The 19,196-nt window shown below is 39.5% G+C and overlaps 1 protein-coding gene across 33 annotated transcripts in view; it reads left to right on the top strand.

Moving 5' to 3' along the window:
* Positions 1-19,196, top strand: part of Ncor1 (nuclear receptor corepressor 1) — a 146,267-nt gene that overhangs the window by 104,857 nt on the left and 22,214 nt on the right. For 22 of the 33 annotated variants that reach the window (XM_027427201.2, XM_027427194.2, XM_027427199.2 and 19 more), the window contains 12 exons: positions 2,147-2,264; positions 2,361-2,462; positions 3,852-3,952; positions 5,145-5,313; positions 7,387-7,527; positions 11,405-11,488; positions 11,873-12,129; positions 12,378-12,732; positions 14,415-14,636; positions 16,886-17,095; positions 17,524-17,673; positions 18,092-18,313. In XM_027427201.2, coding sequence (XP_027283002.1) covers positions 2,147-2,264; positions 2,361-2,462; positions 3,852-3,952; positions 5,145-5,313; positions 7,387-7,527; positions 11,405-11,488; positions 11,873-12,129; positions 12,378-12,732; positions 14,415-14,636; positions 16,886-17,095; positions 17,524-17,673; positions 18,092-18,313 — 2,131 coding nt within the window. The remainder of the gene's footprint in view (positions 1-2,146; positions 2,265-2,360; positions 2,463-3,851; positions 3,953-5,144; positions 5,314-7,386; positions 7,528-11,404; positions 11,489-11,872; positions 12,130-12,377; positions 12,733-14,414; positions 14,637-16,885; positions 17,096-17,523; positions 17,674-18,091; positions 18,314-19,196) is intronic. The other 11 variants (XM_027427202.2, XM_027427209.2, XM_027427185.2 and 8 more) reach the window with 7 other exon arrangements.

Here is a 19,196-nt window from a genome sequence, read left to right as displayed (position 1 = left end):
GCTAACAGTCTTGTACAGTGTTGCAGTAATAGTACCAACAGTCTGACATACTTCAAATACAAAGATTCAGTTTGCTAAACCTGAACAGTGTCAGGGAAACACAGAAAGTGAAGCAGCCTAGTAGTATTGCTATATAGAAATTATATCCTTGTCTTGACTTTTCCTGGTGACCTCTCAAAGTACTTCTCATAAGGAAATTTTTTTGGTAGATTTGAAGAAATAATTTCTATGTATGCCTGTCTTTGGTGGGGGGCTTGTTTGTTTTGTGACAGGATTTAGTGTAATTCATGCTGGCCTTTAAAGAGGCAATAGAGGACCACTAGGATTGCCCAGTGAACCCATGGAAACAGAGCCCCCAATCCCTGTTGCTGAATTATCATTATCCACCTTGATTCCAGAGAAAGAGAGTTGAATCCTTTTCTGACTTAAACTCTGTACCAGAAGCTGGCCTTGAACTGTCCCTCTTAACTCCACCTGTCATGTCATGGGATAATGGGCTACATGTTTGTCACCACACCAGGGTGAGAAAGGTGGTTTAGTTCATTTCTAATTTTATCATTTTTCCCTTTTCTTGTTTCATTAGATTGTCTAGAGAAAAGCGCAGTATTAATAGAAATAGTGTGGATGGGTGGCCCTTGTTATTAATCTGAGGAGTAAAGCATTCAGTATTTTAACGTGTCTCCTAGGTCAATTTTGTTTTTGTTTTTTTCCCCTAGACAGGGTTTCTCTGTGTAGCCCTGTCTGTCCTGGTACTAGCTCTGTAAACCAGGCTGGCCTTGAACTCACAGAGATATACATGCCTCTGCCTCCCAAGTGCTGGGATTAAAGGTGTGTGCCACCACTGCTGTCCATCTCCTAGGTCCTTTTCAGGGGAGTAAATATATTTCTTTCTATTCTTAGTGTCATTTTATTTGTTTCATTTTGTTTCTCTTTGATTTTACACAGAGTTTCGTTATCTAGCTTAAACAAGCATGACACTCTGTGGTCTAAGCTGGTCTCAAATCTTGCTTCTCCTCCCAAGTGATAGGGGAGGGAGAAGCAAATGTAGTGATATATGGTCAGGTATATCTCCATACCTGACCTATAGTTATGCCTGTGAATTCTAGGATTTCTGTTTTGTTCTTTTAATGCTTTTTTTCTCTGTGTTGTATTTGTAGACATTGTTCCTGTACTCCCCTTTAATCCTCTGTCTAATCTTTGTCTAGTAATTTAAAAGCCTACTGTTTTATTTCATCTATATGGCTCACTTTTTTGTATGTCTTGTAACTTTTTGTCAAATATACATTTAATTTTTCTTACATTCATTTATTTCCAATGTGGAGATCAGAAGACAATGTGTGGGAATAGATTTCGTTCCTGGTACCATGTTGGGTTTTTAGCTTGATGGAAAGCATCTTTACTCACTGAGTCATCTTGCCAGCCACCAGAACTGCATATTTTCTGTTATATGATGTGGCAACTCTGGTTATCTATCATACAGCTATCTCCCAGAGCTGTTGTAGCTTCTTTTTTTCTGCTTTTATTTGTTTAGTGGCTTTTAAGAACTAATTTGTAAAGTCTGTGTTATTTTATGTACGGCCACTAAAGTCTCTGCTTGACAAACTAATGATTGTACAGAGATTTCCTTAAATGGCCTAATATCAGTAGTCTTTCTCAATCCTTGCTATGGGACTCTCTGTGTATTGGGTCATGCCTTTAGACTACCCTCAGCCAGAGGTGAGAGCTCCTTAGTGCTTTGTTTAGGTATGCAAAGCCTTGCATACATGTAGGAACTTTAGGTTCCCGGGGGTGTATTGAAGCTTTTCTTAACTCTTGCCATTTTCATTAATGTTCTCTTTGCATTTATAAGAGGTATATAATATTTTTCATAGTTTACATTTTGAGTACATTGTGGTAAATGCTTTATGTGATTTGTTAATAGTAAGTCTATGTAATATATGAGATTGTCAGATGATGTATCTTATTTCCTTAGTTTCCTTAATTTAATAATCTATGATGAAATGTTTCTTTTTTCAAAATTGCTTTTTAAAAATTTGAGTGACAAGTATACAGCTTTTAATATATAGGAATATGAAGATTGACTTTACTTTTAGAAAAGACAATGTTTTGTTTTGTATCTTGACTATTTTATTTATTTATTTTTTAGGGGACTCCTGGCACTTACTTGACTTCTCATAATCAGGCTTATACTCAAGAAGCCCCTAAGCCCTCAGTGGGATCTATCTCTCTTGGATTGCCACGGCAGCAGGAATCCACCAAATCAGGTCAGTGAGTGGCCAGAGTCCTATCCCATCAGTTTGTGATCATGGTCAACCATTCACTGGTTGTTCTTTTCACATTTCTTTTGCTTTTGTCCTCAGCTCCTTTGACCTACATCAAGCAGGAAGAATTTTCTCCACGAAGCCAAAACTCACAACCCGAGGGCTTATTGGTCAGGGCACAGCATGAAGGTGTGGTCAGAGGTAAAACTGTATGCAGTTTGACAGATGTATTAAGTTCTTATCCCTAGTAAACTTGCTAAAGTTAGTCATTAAAAAATGACTTCTTTGTGGGGATGTCCTAAGTTGTGGCAACAATGATAGTGGTCTTTGACTTTTATTCTCCATCTGCCTACATTAGCCTCCAAAGTGGTTTATAGGTGAATACAACCAGCTCAGTCATTAATATATTTTAATAATAAGAGTCTTCAAGTTACTGCCTTCCTTCCTTCCTTCCTTCCTTCCTTCCTTCCTTCCTTCCTTCCTTCCTTCCTTCCTTCCTTCCTTCCTTCCGTTTTTCAAGACAGCATTTTTCTGTGTAGCTTTGGAGACTATCCCGGCACTCTCTCTGGAGATCAGGCTGGCCTCAAACTCACAGAGATCCGCCTGCCTCTGCCTCCCGAGTGCTGGGTTTAAAGGTGTGCGCCACCAGTGCCCGGCACTGATTTTCATATTAAGTTTATGCTTTCATGTAAAATTAATTGTAAAACTTGAAATTTGATAGGTGCATAGGATCACCAAAACAAATCAAAGCTAAAACCAAAAAGCCCACCAATTTCTGAAGTTACTTATGCCAGCAGTCATGTTGTAATAATATATTTATTCTGTTACTTCATATGTGCACATAATGTATTTTGATCATATTCTCAACAACAACCCCCTCCCCAACATACCCCTCCCAATTTCAGGTTCTCTGCTGCTGCTTTTTTTTTTTTTTTTTTAAATAACCCAAAGTATAATTATTGTTGCCTGTATATGGATGTGTGTGGTGCCTTGCACTGGAGCATGGGCAACCTACATATGGCTCTGGTCCCCTAAAGCAAAATGGCTAACCTTCCTTAGCAAACATCAGCTGCTAGTAGCTCTTCAGTTCGGGTAGGTCCTTATGAGAAAATCCTCATCTGTGCTAGCATTTTGACTGGCTTGATCTTTTCCAGGTCTTGTTCACATACCCACAGCTGTTGTGAGGTCATGCGTGCAATAACATTTCACAGCACTTCTCCCTGTACTCTGGCTCTTTACATTCTTTCCACCCTTTCTTCCAGAATGTACCCTGAGCCTTTGTGGGAAAAGGATGATACAGATAGCCCATTTAGGGCTTTGCACTCACTGTCAAGCAAAGTCTCTCTGTATTCACCTCTGCCAGCTACATAAGAAAGCTTTTCTGACTAAGGTTGTAACCAGCACAAATCTATGGATGTGATATTTTATCATGCACTTTGAACAGTACTTTTAAAGTCATTATGATACTGAGACATTCAATGAAAACAGTTTTTGTTATTCTCTCCTACAATCTGCTGTGTGAGAACTGGTGCTGGAGTGGGGCTGTCAAGAGGAAAGCAATGATTTACTGTTGGTTTTCTTTTTATTCAGGCACTGCAGGGGCTGTCCAAGAAGGAAGTATAACTCGGGGAACTCCAGCCAGCAAAATCTCAGTGGAGAGCATTTCATCATTGCGGGGTTCTATTACACAGGTCAGTGCACTCAACATCATCTCCTGGGTACTGAATAGCAACCAAGAAAAGACTCGACCTCTCAAGAGCTCAGTATTGTAGGACTCTTCTGTAGATTGTTGGTCATTGTTCTGTGGTTATGAATCCAGCTCTCAATGATAATAAACCTCAGATCTGCAGACCATCTCCAGAGAAAGACATTCCTGTTGCATTTAAACCACAGCCATATTATCTATGCTGTGGTTTTCAAAACATCACTCATCTGCAGACTGGTAATAGTAACAAGAAGAAGTTTTTAGTCCTTAATGTTTGCCTGGCAATGCTTTTACCATGTGCTCAGATTAAATAGAAATCCAGAAGAAATCAATTAAATGCCTGTTTTTGCTTCTTGTGGAAGCAAATATGTAATCTCAATATGTAATCTGTGATGTTCAAATTCACTGTGGAACAAAGGGTACCCTGGAGATGGAGTATATTCTGTTTTGAAGCTAGTCAGAATCCCACTTTTGATTAATGGGAGGTGTTTCTTTTCCTAGCTATATATTAATTACAACTTGAAATGTAAAACAGCCCTTGTTTGAAAATGTATATAGATGAAAAAAATTGAAAAATCTGCATATTCTGCTTTTACACATTGATACACATTTTTGTACATTGTACTAGCTTGCTTTTCTTTCTTATTATTTCTGTTACCTAAGGTATTGGTACTATGGTGTGGGTTCCAAGACCATTAGCACCAATATCACCAGAGAAGTTGGCTAGCCTTAAATTCTTAAGCCTTGCTCTAGGTTCACTGGATTCCAGCCTCTAGGAATGAGGCCTGATGACCTATGTTATCTTGAGCCTCCTGGTGATTCTGCTCAGGGCATTATGAGTCAGAGTCATCATATTAAGACAAATCCCAGGTGATTTAGTTAAAGTTTATGTTGATTTATAATATTACATAGGAACTCCATGTCTCTCCTTCCATATTTGGCCAGAGGGTGTGGAGAACAAAGCTCATACACTATCATCATTATAAGTTCTCCATGACAGGGTTCAAGGACTGAGGTACAGGATTCTCTATGTTTATAGAAGTGAAATGTCTCGTTTCCTCATGTGTGCTTTGCTTTCTTTGAAGACGTACTGGGCTCTCAGGTTATATTTTCCAAATATCTTGTGATTCTTCTAAGCATCACTGACTCAGGGTGCTTGTGCTTGCTTTTGATGACAGGGAACCCCAGCTCTGCCCCAAGCAGGCATACCGACAGAAGCTTTGGTGAAGGGACCTGTTTCCAGGATGCCCATTGAAGAAAGCAGCCCTGAGAAAGTCAGAGAGGAAGCTGCATCCAAAGGCCATGTTATTTATGAAGGCAAAAGTGGACACATCTTATCGTATGATAGTAAGTATTATTTACTCTTTGATGTCAGTCTTATAATGTGGGATTGAAAACAGGCTGTGGTTTTCTTACCTGCTTACTATGTATGAGTAAGTCAGTTGACCTTGGCAGACCTATGGTTTTGTCCTTGTGAATGGGGCTATTTTGTGAAAAGTCAATTAAGACAATCAGTTAGAAGAGTTGTAGCAGAGCAGAGCACAGAGGAAGTGTCCTGTAAGTGACAGCTAACATTGTCAGTGACCACTCATTCTGTAACTTAGAAAAAGAATCTTCATTGAACTTAAATGGAATAGCTTCTATTTTAATAGGGGTCGGCTTTTTGTTTTTTTGTTTTTTTTTTTTTTTCAAGGTTAAGAACTGCCAGGCAGTGTTGTTCCGTGCTGTTAATCCCACCACTCAAGGGGCAGAGGTAGATCTCTGAGTTCTGGTCTACAGAGTGAGTTCCAGGATAGCCAGGGCTACACAGTGAAACCATGTCTTGGAAAGTCAAAAATAAAATATTAAAAAAGAACTAAGGAATAGATATCTGATAATCATGTAAAGAATGCTGGATTAAATCCTGCTTAATGAAACTGTATATGTGTCTGTTCATTTACCTGTCACCTCCAGTCATCTGTCTTTTCTCTAGATCTTTCTTTGCATATGTTTTCCAAGAATGACTCTAAAATCTGCTGTAAATACTAGCCACAGGGCTGAGTTTGATTTTCTTACTTTGTAACCTTGAAATAGTCATTGGCCATATTTTGTGTCGGATATAAAGAAGTGAACATAGTGCCTGATGTTTCATAATTCACAACAGCCCCATTTCTTATTTTAACACCTCTAGTGTATTTTGATGAACATTTTACTTTGGGAAGAGGGAACGAAATTAATGTCCATTGCTTAAGCTAGAAATATGGATATCTTTCTTTTCCATTTCCATGTCCAACAAATAACAAAATCATTTATATTGTTCCTAAAGTCTCTGGGATCAATCCCTTACTGTTCTTCCCTGCAACCATTACCTTTTGTCTGTACAGCTTAGGATGTGCTAACTTACCTGGAGTAGTCATGCTTCCTGCTTTACTTTCTGTGGATGACTACAAGTGCATCCCATGGCTTTATCTCTCTCCATAATCTCCTTCTGCTTCAGATTTTTTGATTGCCAGTTTTTACCTTAGCTGTCTAAACTTTTCTGCCTAATTCCTTCCTCCACATTGACTTTGTACTGAGCTGAAGGATGTTCCTTTAAGGTAGCATGCTCTTCATTCTTGAGATATCTGAGCCTATTCCTTCTGTGCCATTGTTTCTTCCTTTTATATTTGACAATAGTGTCTCTTACTTGTCCTTTATTTCTCAGCTTATGCATTGCTTTTTCTAGGCAGCCATTCCTGAACCTGGACATGTCAGAATTTCTGTCCCATCATTCTTGCAGCATATTGTAGTTTTCCTTTTATAGTATGTATTGCATTGGACAGTAAGGACTTAATAATTCTGTTAGGATTTATTTTTTATTTATGTCCCTGTATTTGCACAGTCATGTGGGTTCCTGCAGAAGCCAGAGCAGGGTATCAGATCCCATGTAGCTGGAGTAGTTGTGAGCCCATGATGTAGGTGCTGGGGACCAAATTCAGATCCTGTGGAAGAACAGTGAGTACCCTTAATTGCTGACCCACATTTCCAGCCTGGGCATATTTTTGTACTCACCACTGTTGAAAAAGTTTCATGAGAAAAGGGATTTAACTTGTTAACCTTACCCAGATTCCTAGCCTTAGCCTGGCACATAGGAACCATTCAATTAACATACTTCAATGAATAAAAATGTTTTCATGGATGTTGTCTACACAAATATATGTTAGAACAAGTTTTTGTTTGAGTTTTTTTGTTAGGTGAGGAGTCTGACTGTGCCTCCCTGGCTGACCTGGAACTCACCATGTAGATCAGGCTAGCCACAAACTCATAATGATCCATCTGCCTTGGCTTCCTAAGTCCTGGGATCAAGTTGTTTTTATAAGACTTATATTAAGGTGACTTAATTTACTGTGCATTATGGATAGGCCTTGGGCTCTGAATAATTCTTGTTTCTATATTCTGCAGATATTAAAAATGCCCGAGAAGGGACTCGCAGTCCAAGAACAGCTCATGAAGTCAGTTTAAAAAGAAGTTATGAGTCAGTGGAAGGAAATATAAAGCAAGGGATGTCAATGAGGGAGTCTCCTGTATCAGCACCATTAGAGGGTAAAGTGTACCTTGAGTGTTATCCAGATGCATTTAATTTCGTCTAATAGTTTCTCATTACTATATTGGATTTAATCTCTGGCACTTCTACTTGTAATTTATTAATATAACTTCAGATTTACATCCCATCATTGCATGAATCATGTGGCACTTCAGAGTAGAGGAAGTAAGAACTGAATGTAATGATCACAGCAGAGGTCACAATTGGGATGCTTTAACTATGGTAGAGTCATCTCCCAACTCAGTGAATTTAAGAATAGAAAACCTGTTTGAGAATTCCTTTCTAATATTTGAGGTAAAGTGATATATGATGGTTAGAGTAGGAACATATATTTTATCTTTGGCTGAAGTTTTCCTGGAGCATTTCTCTGTGCTTGTCTCTTCAACTGAAAGAACACACACACACACACACACACACACACACACACACACACACACCACACACACACACACACACACACACACACGCACGCACGCACACACGCACACACACAATTTTTTCCTGGAGCATTTTCTCTGTGCTTGTCTCTTCAGCTGAAGGAATACACACACACACAACACACACACCACACACACACACACACACACACACACACACACACACACACACACACACACACACACACACACACACAATCTCCATCCATCATTGAAGGCAGATTATAAACAACTGTCCATGTTGGTGCTGATTCTGTTATGAATTCAATTTTGGATCACTATGGCTTATTTATGGTTTCAATTTTGTGAAGAGAAGCCATGACCACAGCAACTCTTAAAATAGAAAATATTTAATTGTGGCTGGCTTACCGTTCAGAGATTTAGTCCATTATCACCATGGCAGCATGCATGCAGACATGGTGCTGGAAACGGTGCTGTGTTCTACATCTTGATCCACAGGTAGCAGCAGGAGAGATTGTATTGGGCATAGCTTGAACATGTATGAGACCTGAAATCCTGCCCCCATGGTGACAGACTTCCTCCAAGTCCACACCTACTTCAGCAAGGCCACACCTCCAAATAGTGGCACTCCCTATGGGCCAAGTATTCAGATACATGAGTCTGTGGGGGCTATATATATTCAAACCACAACCAACCGCTTGTGATTTAATCTAGGTGAAATATTCAAGACAAGTATGTCCTGTATAGTTTTCTCACAGTATATTTTCTCTATTTAAAAAATGAAACAGAACATCATTTGTAGCTAGAGAGATGGCTCAATGCCCCCCCCCCCCCAAACCAGCATTCAGTATAGGCTATTTTCCACCATCACACAGTGAACCCAAGGTTAGGATTTTAGCCAGACTGGCTAGTCATTGAGTCCTTGATTTCCGCCCATCCACCTTTGGGTTTACAGACTCTTTCCATGTCTGTCAGGCTTAAACAGCAGGCACTTTACCCACTAAGCCATCTTCCCAGCCCCTTCAGTGAAACTTTTTAGGATTTTTTTTTGGTTTTTCGAGACAGGGTTTCTCTATATACCTTTGGAGCCTATCCTGGCACTCGCTCTGGAGACCAGGCTGGCCTGGCCTTGAATTCAGAGATCCGCCTGCCTCTGCCTCCTGAGTGCTGGGATTAAAGGCTTGCGCCACCAACACCCAGCAAGCATATCATTTTTTAACTCCTTATTTGGGTATGTATATTTCATTTATTTTCTGTAATTTTTACAGTGTCGTATTTCTCATTTTCCATTCTCCCCAGATATATTTCAAAGTTGAGCAGTGATTTTCAACTAAGATGCACTTAGAGTTTAGATTCCTAGGAGTTGTAGAGTGGGGTCATGAATGTTTTGTCTACTGCTGATTAAGAAACTTGAATAGTGGTTTCTGTAATGTCAGCACTAGTTCATACCCCTACCACCACTGAATAAGAGTTCTGTTTTCATACATTCTCCCCAGCATTTGTTGTAATTGTTTTCTTTATGAAATTCATTCTGGCAGGGATGAGATAGAATATCAAAATAGCTTTAATTTGCATTTCCCTGATGGCTAAAGGATGTTGTACACTTAAAATATTTATTGGCTGCTGGGGGTTGGTGGCTCACACCTTTAATCCCAGGAGGCAGAGGCAGGTGATTTCAAGGCCTCCTTGATCTATAGTGTGAGGTCTTCTCTCTCTCTCTCTCTCTCTCTCTCTCTCTCTCTCTCTCTCTCTCTCTCTCTCTCTCTCTCTCTCTCTCTGTGTTTGACACACACATTTATTGTCCATATTTTCTCCTTTGAGACCTCTCAGTAAGCTCTCAGCCTATTTTCTTATTATTGAATTTAGGGTTTTTAGTTCTTTGTATATTCTAAATGGTACTCTTCTTGTATTTATAGTTAGCAAAGCTTTTCTTTATTCTGTGGGCTACCTCTTCACTTGGAATGATTACCAGTTGTCTTTTGTGGTATAGATTTTAATTCTGTCAGATCCTGTTTGTTAATAATTGGCTGTTTCCTCTTAGTAACTCAAGTCCTATTCACAAAGTCCTTTACTCTGACTTTATCTTGAATTATTTTCTTCTAGCATTTTCACAGTTTCAGGCCTTATATTTAGGTCTTGATCTGTTTGGAGTTGATGTTTGTTCCAGATTAGTGGTTTCTTCATATGGTTATCCAGCTTCCTGGCACCATTTGTTTAAGCAGCTTTCTTTCCTGATTGAGTATTTTTGTCAACTTGGTCAGAAACCAGATGACTACAGCCATATGGGTTTTTGTCTCGGCCTTCGGATTCATCTATCTTCATGTCTGTTTTTGAGCCAGTGCCATCCTGTTTGGGCATTCACCCAAAGGGCTTTCTAGACTACTACAGAGATACTTCCTCACCCATGTGTATTGCTGCTCTTTTCATAATAGCAAAGAAATGGAATCAGCCTAGATGTCCATCATAAGATGAATGTGGTCCACAAACACATTGGAATTTTATTTGGCTGCAGGGTAAATTGCAATTATGCAATCTTAGGAAGATGTATCAAATGTCAAAATACTACATTTCTTCCAAATTTTTATATATGTGTATTTGTGTAGGAGTGAAGGAAATAGATTCTAGCATACAGGAAAAGGAGACTATAAGAAGGAGAAAATCAATTTTAAACACAAAAAAACTCTATAATTAGATCTCAGTAAATGTTATCTATGCTATATTTAAAACCTAAAATGTATCGACATTTATAAGATATATTTTAAAGTTTTGATTATGCTGTCCAAATTGACTTCCGGTTATAGTTCTTCCTCTGATTAGCAAGGCTTCTGAAAATGCCCAGGTGTTCTGGATTTATTGTTGATTATTTTAAAAAGAGGACTTCATGGGGTTTTACTTTCTGCTGGGGATCTTCATGTAAGAAATGAAAAAGAAAGGGGGGAAAGGTGTTGGGAGGTGATGGGATAAAACAACAAACAAGACAGGTTCTCACTCTAGCCCTAGCTGGTCTTGAACTCTGACATCACAGCCTACCTTTGTCTTCTGAGTGCTGGGATTAAAGATGTATTCCACCATGCCCAGCTAAGTTTCATTTTTATTTTGGTGACTTTCATCTTTTATTAGTGCTTATTATGTAAATTTAAATCTTTTGTTGTTTGTTGTGCATGTCTTGTACACACATGCAGGTATGTGGTGTGCTCATGTGGAGATCAGAAGACAATTTGCAGGAATTAGTTCTCTCTTTCCACCAAATGGAGCTTGAGGAGTAAACTTAAATTATCTGGCTTGGCTGCCAGTACCCTTACATGCTGAGTCATCTCACCAGTCCTTTGTGATAGTTTCTGAATTGTGTACAATTTTGAAATGACATCCCTTCCTTCACAGTGCTTTTTATCAAAATTATATTTCCTATAGACAATATTCAGTATCGTGAATTAACGATATCATATCTAATAACTGGATTTCTTTACTGTTTTTCAAGGTCTGATATGTCGGGCATTACCTAGAGGGAGCCCTCATTCTGAACTCAAAGAAAGGACTGTGCTATCTGGTTCCATAATGCAGGGTACATTGTGTTTTACCTTTTTATTATAAACTGATTCACTGGCAAGGTAGTTTAATATTAATTTTACAGAATATTAAACCTACTTTTCAAGATATCTTACCCTTTGAAGTATTAAATATTAAGCCTTAATCTTAACTTTTCTCTTAGCTATAACATTTAACAGAATGTTTTAGTTGTTGGATCTTTTATACTAAGACATCTTTATAAGAGCCATTGTGAAACTGGCACGAATGATACACTCTTATATATATATATTTTGAGTAATCCTAAAACATAATGAGTGATGAATGCCTACTTGAAGGTCTATGTTAGAAATTCAGTGGTAGGACTCTACAACCATTAGCGTTTTTTTTAACAAGTATGTTTCCTGATTTCTTCCTAAAGGCACACCAAGAGCAACAACTGATAGCTTTGAAGATGGCCTTAAATATCCCAAACAGATTAAAAGGGAAAGTCCTCCTATCCGAGCATTTGAAGGCGCCATTACCAAAGGAAAACCATATGATGGTATCACCACTATCAAAGAAATGGGACGTTCCATTCATGAGATCCCACGACAAGATATTCTAACTCAGGAAAGCCGAAAAACTCCAGAAGTGGTCCAGAGCACAAGGCCAATAATTGAGGGTTCCATTTCCCAGGTAAGTGGATCATGGCTCTGTCAGCAATCCCACTTAAGACTGACATTTGTGAAGCAATTATAAAACTATGACAGTTGTTCTAGGTAGTTCTTACATCAGACTTCTTAGTAGTAAATCTTTCACATATATATCAGTTTTTCTTTTATATGTAGTTTAAAATGAATAATTTGGAAGTGTGTATAATTGCAATGAGCCAGGGACGGTATCTAGAACTCTGCTACCTGTAATGTTTGTTTCATTCCCTTTAGGGCACACCAATCAAATTTGACAACAACTCAGGTCAATCAGCTATCAAACACAATGTGAAGTCCTTAATCACAGGGCCTAGCAAACTACCCCGTGGAATGCTGGAAATTGTACCAGAGAGCATAAAAGTAGTAGAACGGGGAAAATACGAGGATGTGAAAGCCGGCGAGCCAGTGCGTCCCCGGCACACGTCAGTTGTGAGCTCTGGCCCCTCCGTTCTCAGGTCTACACTGCATGAAGCTCCCAAAGCACAGCTGAGCCCCGGAATCTATGATGACACCAGTGCTCGAAGGACCCCTGTGAGTTACCAAAACACCATATCCAGAGGCTCACCCATGATGAACAGAACTTCTGATGGTATGGCTTTTGTTGCAACATTTTTTTTACCTCTAACAAATAGAAAACACCAAATCATTAGATCTAGATCTCAAGATCCACAGGGTGTAAGACTAGGGCAGTAACCCAATCAGCAAAATTCAGTCAATAAAATGTTTACACTGACAAATTGAGATGTGGGGGGCTGGGCATAGTGATGTCTGCCATTAATTCCAGCACTGGGGAGGTGGAAATGTGTTCTCTAGAGCTCAATGTGTATATTTTGAGATCTTACCTGTTAGGCCAGTTGTTCTCAATCTGTGGGTTGTGACCCCATTTAGGTCACATATCAAATAATCCTACATAACAGATATTTTCATTATGATTCATAACAGTAGCAGAATTACACTTATGAAGTAGCAGTGAAATAATCTTATGGTTGGGAGTCACCACAATGTTAAGAACTGTATTAAAGGGTCACAGCATTAGGAAGAGAACCGCTGTGTTAGGTCTTGGGCTGGATGGTGAAGATCAGGAATGCTTAGTGGCACAGAAGCCAGAGGAGGGGTGGTCTTCAAGAGGGAAAAGGACTTGGAATCAGGCAGGATAAACCAGCAAGATTTTATTTTGATAGGGAGATTTGTTTGGTTATAGCCACATTTGTACTATCAGTAGCTGGGTGTGGTGATCCACACCTATATTCTCAGCATTTGGGAGGCAAGGATAAGGCAGAACCAAGTTTTGAGAGCTACCAAGTGAGCCACTATTTGAAAAAAAGATACAACAGAAGCACTAATGATACTTGTATAATAAATATCATGTGTATATTTAATATCAGTGAATTACTCCCTTCAAAATGTATAAAGTATGTGGGGTTTAATCTGCAGCACTGCAGAAATAAAAGAATAGGGCTGAAAAGAAGGTTCTGCTATTAAGAACACTTGTTACTCTTGCAGAGGATCCAGGTTCACTTCCCAGCACCCACAAGGCACCTAACCACCACCTGTAACTCTCCAGTCCTGGGGGATCTGACACTCTCTTCTGACCTCTAAGGACACTGTGTACATGTGGTGCGGTGCATAGATATACTGCAGGGCAAATACCAACACATGATTTTTTTTTTTTAAAGGAAAAGAATTTTTTAAAGAGAAATTAGGTAACATGACTAATGTGGTTTACTTTACGATACACAGAATTCTCCACAAGGAGATTGGTGTAAGCTGTATGGATATGTTAGGTGTGTAGGAACCAGTCCAATCAGAGTACCAAGTATGTCTGAGTGTGGGGAGGGGAGTCAAATGGGTGTTTATTATGTAAAGAATCATTGAAGAGCAGACTGAAGGGAGCAAAATAGGCTAACTTATGGTTGACAGGTAGCAAGTTGTTTAGGAAACACACGGAGGGAAGAATTTGAGATTTGCTACATGTGGGGCCACAATCGATGCGTTTTGTTTTAGAATGTAGGTGTTAATGCCATGTAGGAAACACAGTCATTTACAGTGGAACTTAGAGAAGATTATTGACCCTCATGACCTCATGTTCTTAATAAGAGGTGGGTTAGAACTGCTGCTGTGATCCAAACGGTCACAGTGGTCTCCACGTTTCTAGGCTCCTACTAGTTCTTAAACTTGCACATATTACAAGATAGGACTTTATGTATAGGGGCACACGTTGAAGTTTTCTCAGGGATTTGTGCCATTGGCACTTTGTTATTGCTGTTACAGTTTCTTCCAGCAAGTCGACCAGTCATGAAAGGAAATCGACTCTGACCCCAACCCAAAGAGAAAGTGTACCAGCCAAGTCTCCAGTGCCCGGGGTGGATCCTGTCCTGAGTCACAGCCCATTTGATCCCCATCATAGGAGCAGCGCTGCAGGAGAGGTTTATCGGAGCCACCTTCCCACGCACTTGGATCCAGCCATGCCCTTCCACAGGGCTTTGGATCCTGGTAAGCTCAATATTTAATGACAATTTACAGCAAAGAAACACTGTATCTATATGACTGTATGCTGATTACATCATAGTTTTCCTATTGAAGGTCAGTGCCTTCTCTTAAACTAAATGGTGACTAAATCTTACCATTGCCTCTCTGTTATGAAAGAAATCCCCTAGGCATGTTAGCTTTGTGTTTTGTTTTTTAATGAAGCTATAGTGTAAAGACAATTAAGTGACAAAACCCTTCTAGAAAGTTGGGTATCATGTTGCACATTTTTAGTCCCAGCACTTGGGAGGCAGAGGTAGGTGGATTTCTTGAGTTCAGGGGTAGCCTGTTCTTGAGCTATATCCTGGTTCTTACAGTAGTTTTTACCAGGTTACCACATTAAAAGCCAGAAAAGCCAGGTTAGTAAAATGGATTCTAAGGTGAAAGGGGAAAATAAACTCCCATAGGTTGTCCTCCGACCCCCCAAGCCCACTTTGTAGGAAATATTCATACCTGCACATAAACCTCAATACATACAAAGTAAACAAAAATTTTTCATGTAAAAGCCTGAGTTACTCTTATTTTAGATAGCTAAGAACTTATGGGAATATTTTATTTGAAAGCTCTGCTATTGCCAAATTGTTACTTGACCCTAAACCTGATACAGAGATTACAGGTCAACATAAAAATGGTTCATTACACTTAAACTTTTGACTGAGCAATGGTGTGAAAGCAAAAGGTAGCCAGCAGACACTTTACTAGAGCCACAACCCTCACTTATGAGTAGAAGTAATTGATGGGTACAGTGTGCAGCACCACGAAGCGTAGGTCGTGGATTAATATATTATTCAATGCGATCCCAGTTTCTGACACTTGCACTGTTACATACTCCGTGGGATACAACCCATTGTGATTTGTAGATCACCTGTGCTCAGGAGAATGTCTCCCAGAGGAAATGTGTCTCAGTAGTCACACCCAATTGACTTGGAGTTCTGGACGAAAAGTTACATAAATGGTCTAGAAAACATATCAGTGGTGTTTGCTATCTTCAGGGGAAAATGTACATATGAATGGTTCCCTTAACTTTCAGACACAACTTTGTATAATTGTTCAGTGTCTGTCATAGACCTTTATTTAATAGTACTTTCATCTTTTTTTTTTTTTTTTCTTTTTCTTTTTCTTTTTTGGTTTTTTGAGACAGGGTTTCTCTGTGTAGCTTTGGAGCCTATCCTGGCACTCGCTCTGTAGACCAGGCTGGCCTCGAACTCACAGAGATCCGCCTGCCTCTGCCTCCCGAGTGCTGGGATTAAAGGCGTGCGCCACCAACGCCCGGTTTAGTACTTTCATCTTATTGTCCTTTTTTTTAGTGGTCTGAGCTAGATTTTAAATGATTTTGAGAAGAGACATTATCTCCTACTTTTTTTTTTTTTAAATCATACTTCATTGCATCTTGTGTCATGCTTTTATTCAGGGACTAATACCAAATCCTGTTCCTGTAGATAATGTTTTTTTAGAACATGGCCCTAGCCATTTGTTTGTTTTGTTCATAGCTTCTTCCACAGCATAATAAAAGTAGCTGTGAGAAATACTGTATAGCTCTTAAAATCTAAAACAATTCTCATCTGGCCCCCCTTTATAGAAAAGGTTTGCTTTTTTTTTTTTTTCCCCAAAATCCATGCATTACTGGATGTTGTATACAATTATTTTTACCTCTAGAAAAATAATATTTCTATGTTAGAAATTGTTTTATATGCACTCCCACTGTTGTGTTGTCAAAAAGGACTTTAATTTTTCAACTCTAGCTCTCCTATAATCAGTGAAAACATAGTAAGTTTTATGACAGTGACTGAGAACAAAACTACTTCAGAAATGTTCAAAACCCGTCCTCCCCTTTTCTGTTACATCTCAGGCATTAGAATGAGTTAGGTTTACAGGTCATGGTGGCACACACCTTTAATCCCAGCACTCTGGAGGCAGAGGCAGGGGGATCTCTGAGTTCAAGGCCAGCCTGGTCTGTACAGAACAATATCCAGGACAGCCAGAGCTACATAGTGAAACCCTGTCTCAAACAAAAGCAAGCAAACAATGGAAGGAGTTAGACTCATATAGCTCATGTATTAAGGTCTGAAATGAATCTCTGTACTCCCTGGAGTTCAGTGAAAGTAGCTATTGCACTACCTCAGTAGGCAGCGTTTCCTCACTGTTTCTGGGGACAACACTTAGCAGATTAATCTCATAACTCTGCAATTTTTTTTTTCTTTCTTTCTTTCACTCAGCAGCTGCTGCTTACCTGTTTCAGAGACAGCTTTCACCAACCCCAGGATACCCGAGTCAGTACCAGCTTTATGCAATGGAGAATACAAGACAGACAATCCTAAATGATTACATTACCTCACAGCAGATGCAAGTGAATTTGCGCCCTGATGTTGCCAGGGGACTGTCCCCACGAGAGCAGCCATTGGGTCTCCCTTATCCAGCTACAAGAGGTGTGTAGCATTTTTTCACATTTGCTAGTAATTAATACATCCTTGTTAAATGGAAACATAAAAGAAGCTTATACTTGTCTCTATAGACTTTTGCACTTGAAAGCAAAGGAAGTAATACATTGAGATGAGTTGTGACAGTGAACATTAAAGTAAATAAGCCGTATAATTGTGGAAGTGTTTAAAGTTCATGTTTTCTTTAATAATCCATATCTGAAGTTTCTTGTGTAGAGCTCAGTGCTTTCATATCCTCCTTTAGGTTTAAAGAGGTCTTAAGAAGCAATGGTAATTTTTAATGCATGCTTATTTATATCCAATGCAAATTATCATTGTATTGTAAAAAGAAAAAATGGAAAAACCATGTATGCTTCTGGAGTTAGGTGTCAGTTTGCGGTAATGCCTAACATAAAGTGTGTTTGTCTTTTGGATAGGAATCATTGACCTGACCAATATGCCGCCAACAATTTTAGTGCCTCATGCTGGGGGAGCAAGCACTCCTCCCATGGACAGAATCACTTACATCCCTGGTACACAGATTACTTTCCCTCCCAGACCATACAACGCTGCTTCTTTGTCTCCAGGTGAGATGCTCCAAGCTAACATATCTGGCTTGTTCTAGATGAAAAGGGAGCAAGGGTTCCAGAAAATAAGACAATGATTTTGCTAGGGAGAGCATATACATGTTTAAAATAATGCCCTCTATTTCTCAAACAAAATTGCTTAAAATTTATACATCTCTAATAAGACCAAGACACTAGTTTTTCTGGTGTAGCTTACAGAGGAATTCTGAGCATTGTTCTTCCATCCTTCTTTTCATTTAACATAATACCTGTACCTAGATACTCCACAGATACCCTAAATGCTTATTTATACAATGCTCCATTTGTTATCTGAGACTCTTAAAATAAACTTCATCATCTGTATTTTTAGCCTGTTGACTCTTTTCAGTCATTTACAGGTTTAACATGATAGGCTGACAATTTTGTCTTTAACTTGCAGATTCGTGTTTTACAGGACACCCAACACACCTTGCAGCAGCTGCAAATGCTGAGAGGGATCGAGAGCGGGAAAGGGAGAAGGAGCGGGAGCGGGAGCGGGAGCGAGAGCGAGAGCGGGAACGTGAAAGGGAAAGGGAAAGGGAACGAGAACGTGAACGAGAACGTGAACGAGAACGTGAAAGGCTCTCTGCTGCTTCCTCCTCTGATATCTACCTACGACCAGGTCAGTGAGAAGCTTTGCCCTTTCTTTCATCACAGTTCCTGATGACTTCCTGTGAGGCATTATGCTTAATTATTCTATATAGGCAAACAAAAATTGTAAGATGATGGAAAGTCAGTGTAAAATATAAGCAAAAGTGTTATAGAAGCTGGAAGGGACTTTCCATGATAAAAGTGCCATTTTAATTGGGCCCAAGCAACATGGGTCTTCAGTTGCTCCTGAAAATACTAAGTATGAGACTCTTGAAGACAAAAGAACAGACCAAGCTCTAGTTTAAAGGGGGAATGAAAATCTGGTTAGAAGGAGATTTGGCATCTTGAATATAGTGTTTACAGTGAAGCACTGCCATTCTGTTTAGGAAGTGAGTCATGTGATCAGTGGCATGGGGTGTGTCAGAACCCTGAAGTTGGGCATGGGCCATTCAGTGAAATTGTCTCAGGAATTCATGTGTGTGCCAACTGTGGCGTGACACATTCAGACACTGAGAATGGCCAGAAAGAAGCTGCTGAGGACATAGAAGCAGAATCAAATAGAGTTGACAGTAACATAATAGGTTGTAAAATAAGATTGAGCTGCAAATTAAAATACAGCTGAGCTCAACCTGATGTCACATGACTATAACCCAGTATCTTAGGTTTCTGTTGCTGTGAAGAGACACCATGACCCAGCAGCTCTTAAAAGATAACATTTAATTGGGACTGGCTTACAGTTCAGCGGTCTAGTCCGTTGTCACCATTGTGGGAAGCATGCTAGTGTGTAGGCAGACATGGGGCTGGAGGCCTAAGAGTCCTATGTCCTGATATGTAGGCAGCAGATAGAGAAAAATGACACTGGGTGTGGCTTTCTAAACCTCAAAGTCCACCCCCTGAGACACACTTCCTCCAAA

This window comes from Cricetulus griseus, chromosome 7, assembly GCF_003668045.3.
Source record: "Cricetulus griseus strain 17A/GY chromosome 7, alternate assembly CriGri-PICRH-1.0, whole genome shotgun sequence".
In the NCBI taxonomy this organism is placed as follows: Eukaryota; Metazoa; Chordata; class Mammalia; order Rodentia; family Cricetidae; genus Cricetulus; species Cricetulus griseus.
Note: the sequence above shows the minus strand (reverse complement) of the source record. Positions and strands in the feature narration are given on the sequence as shown.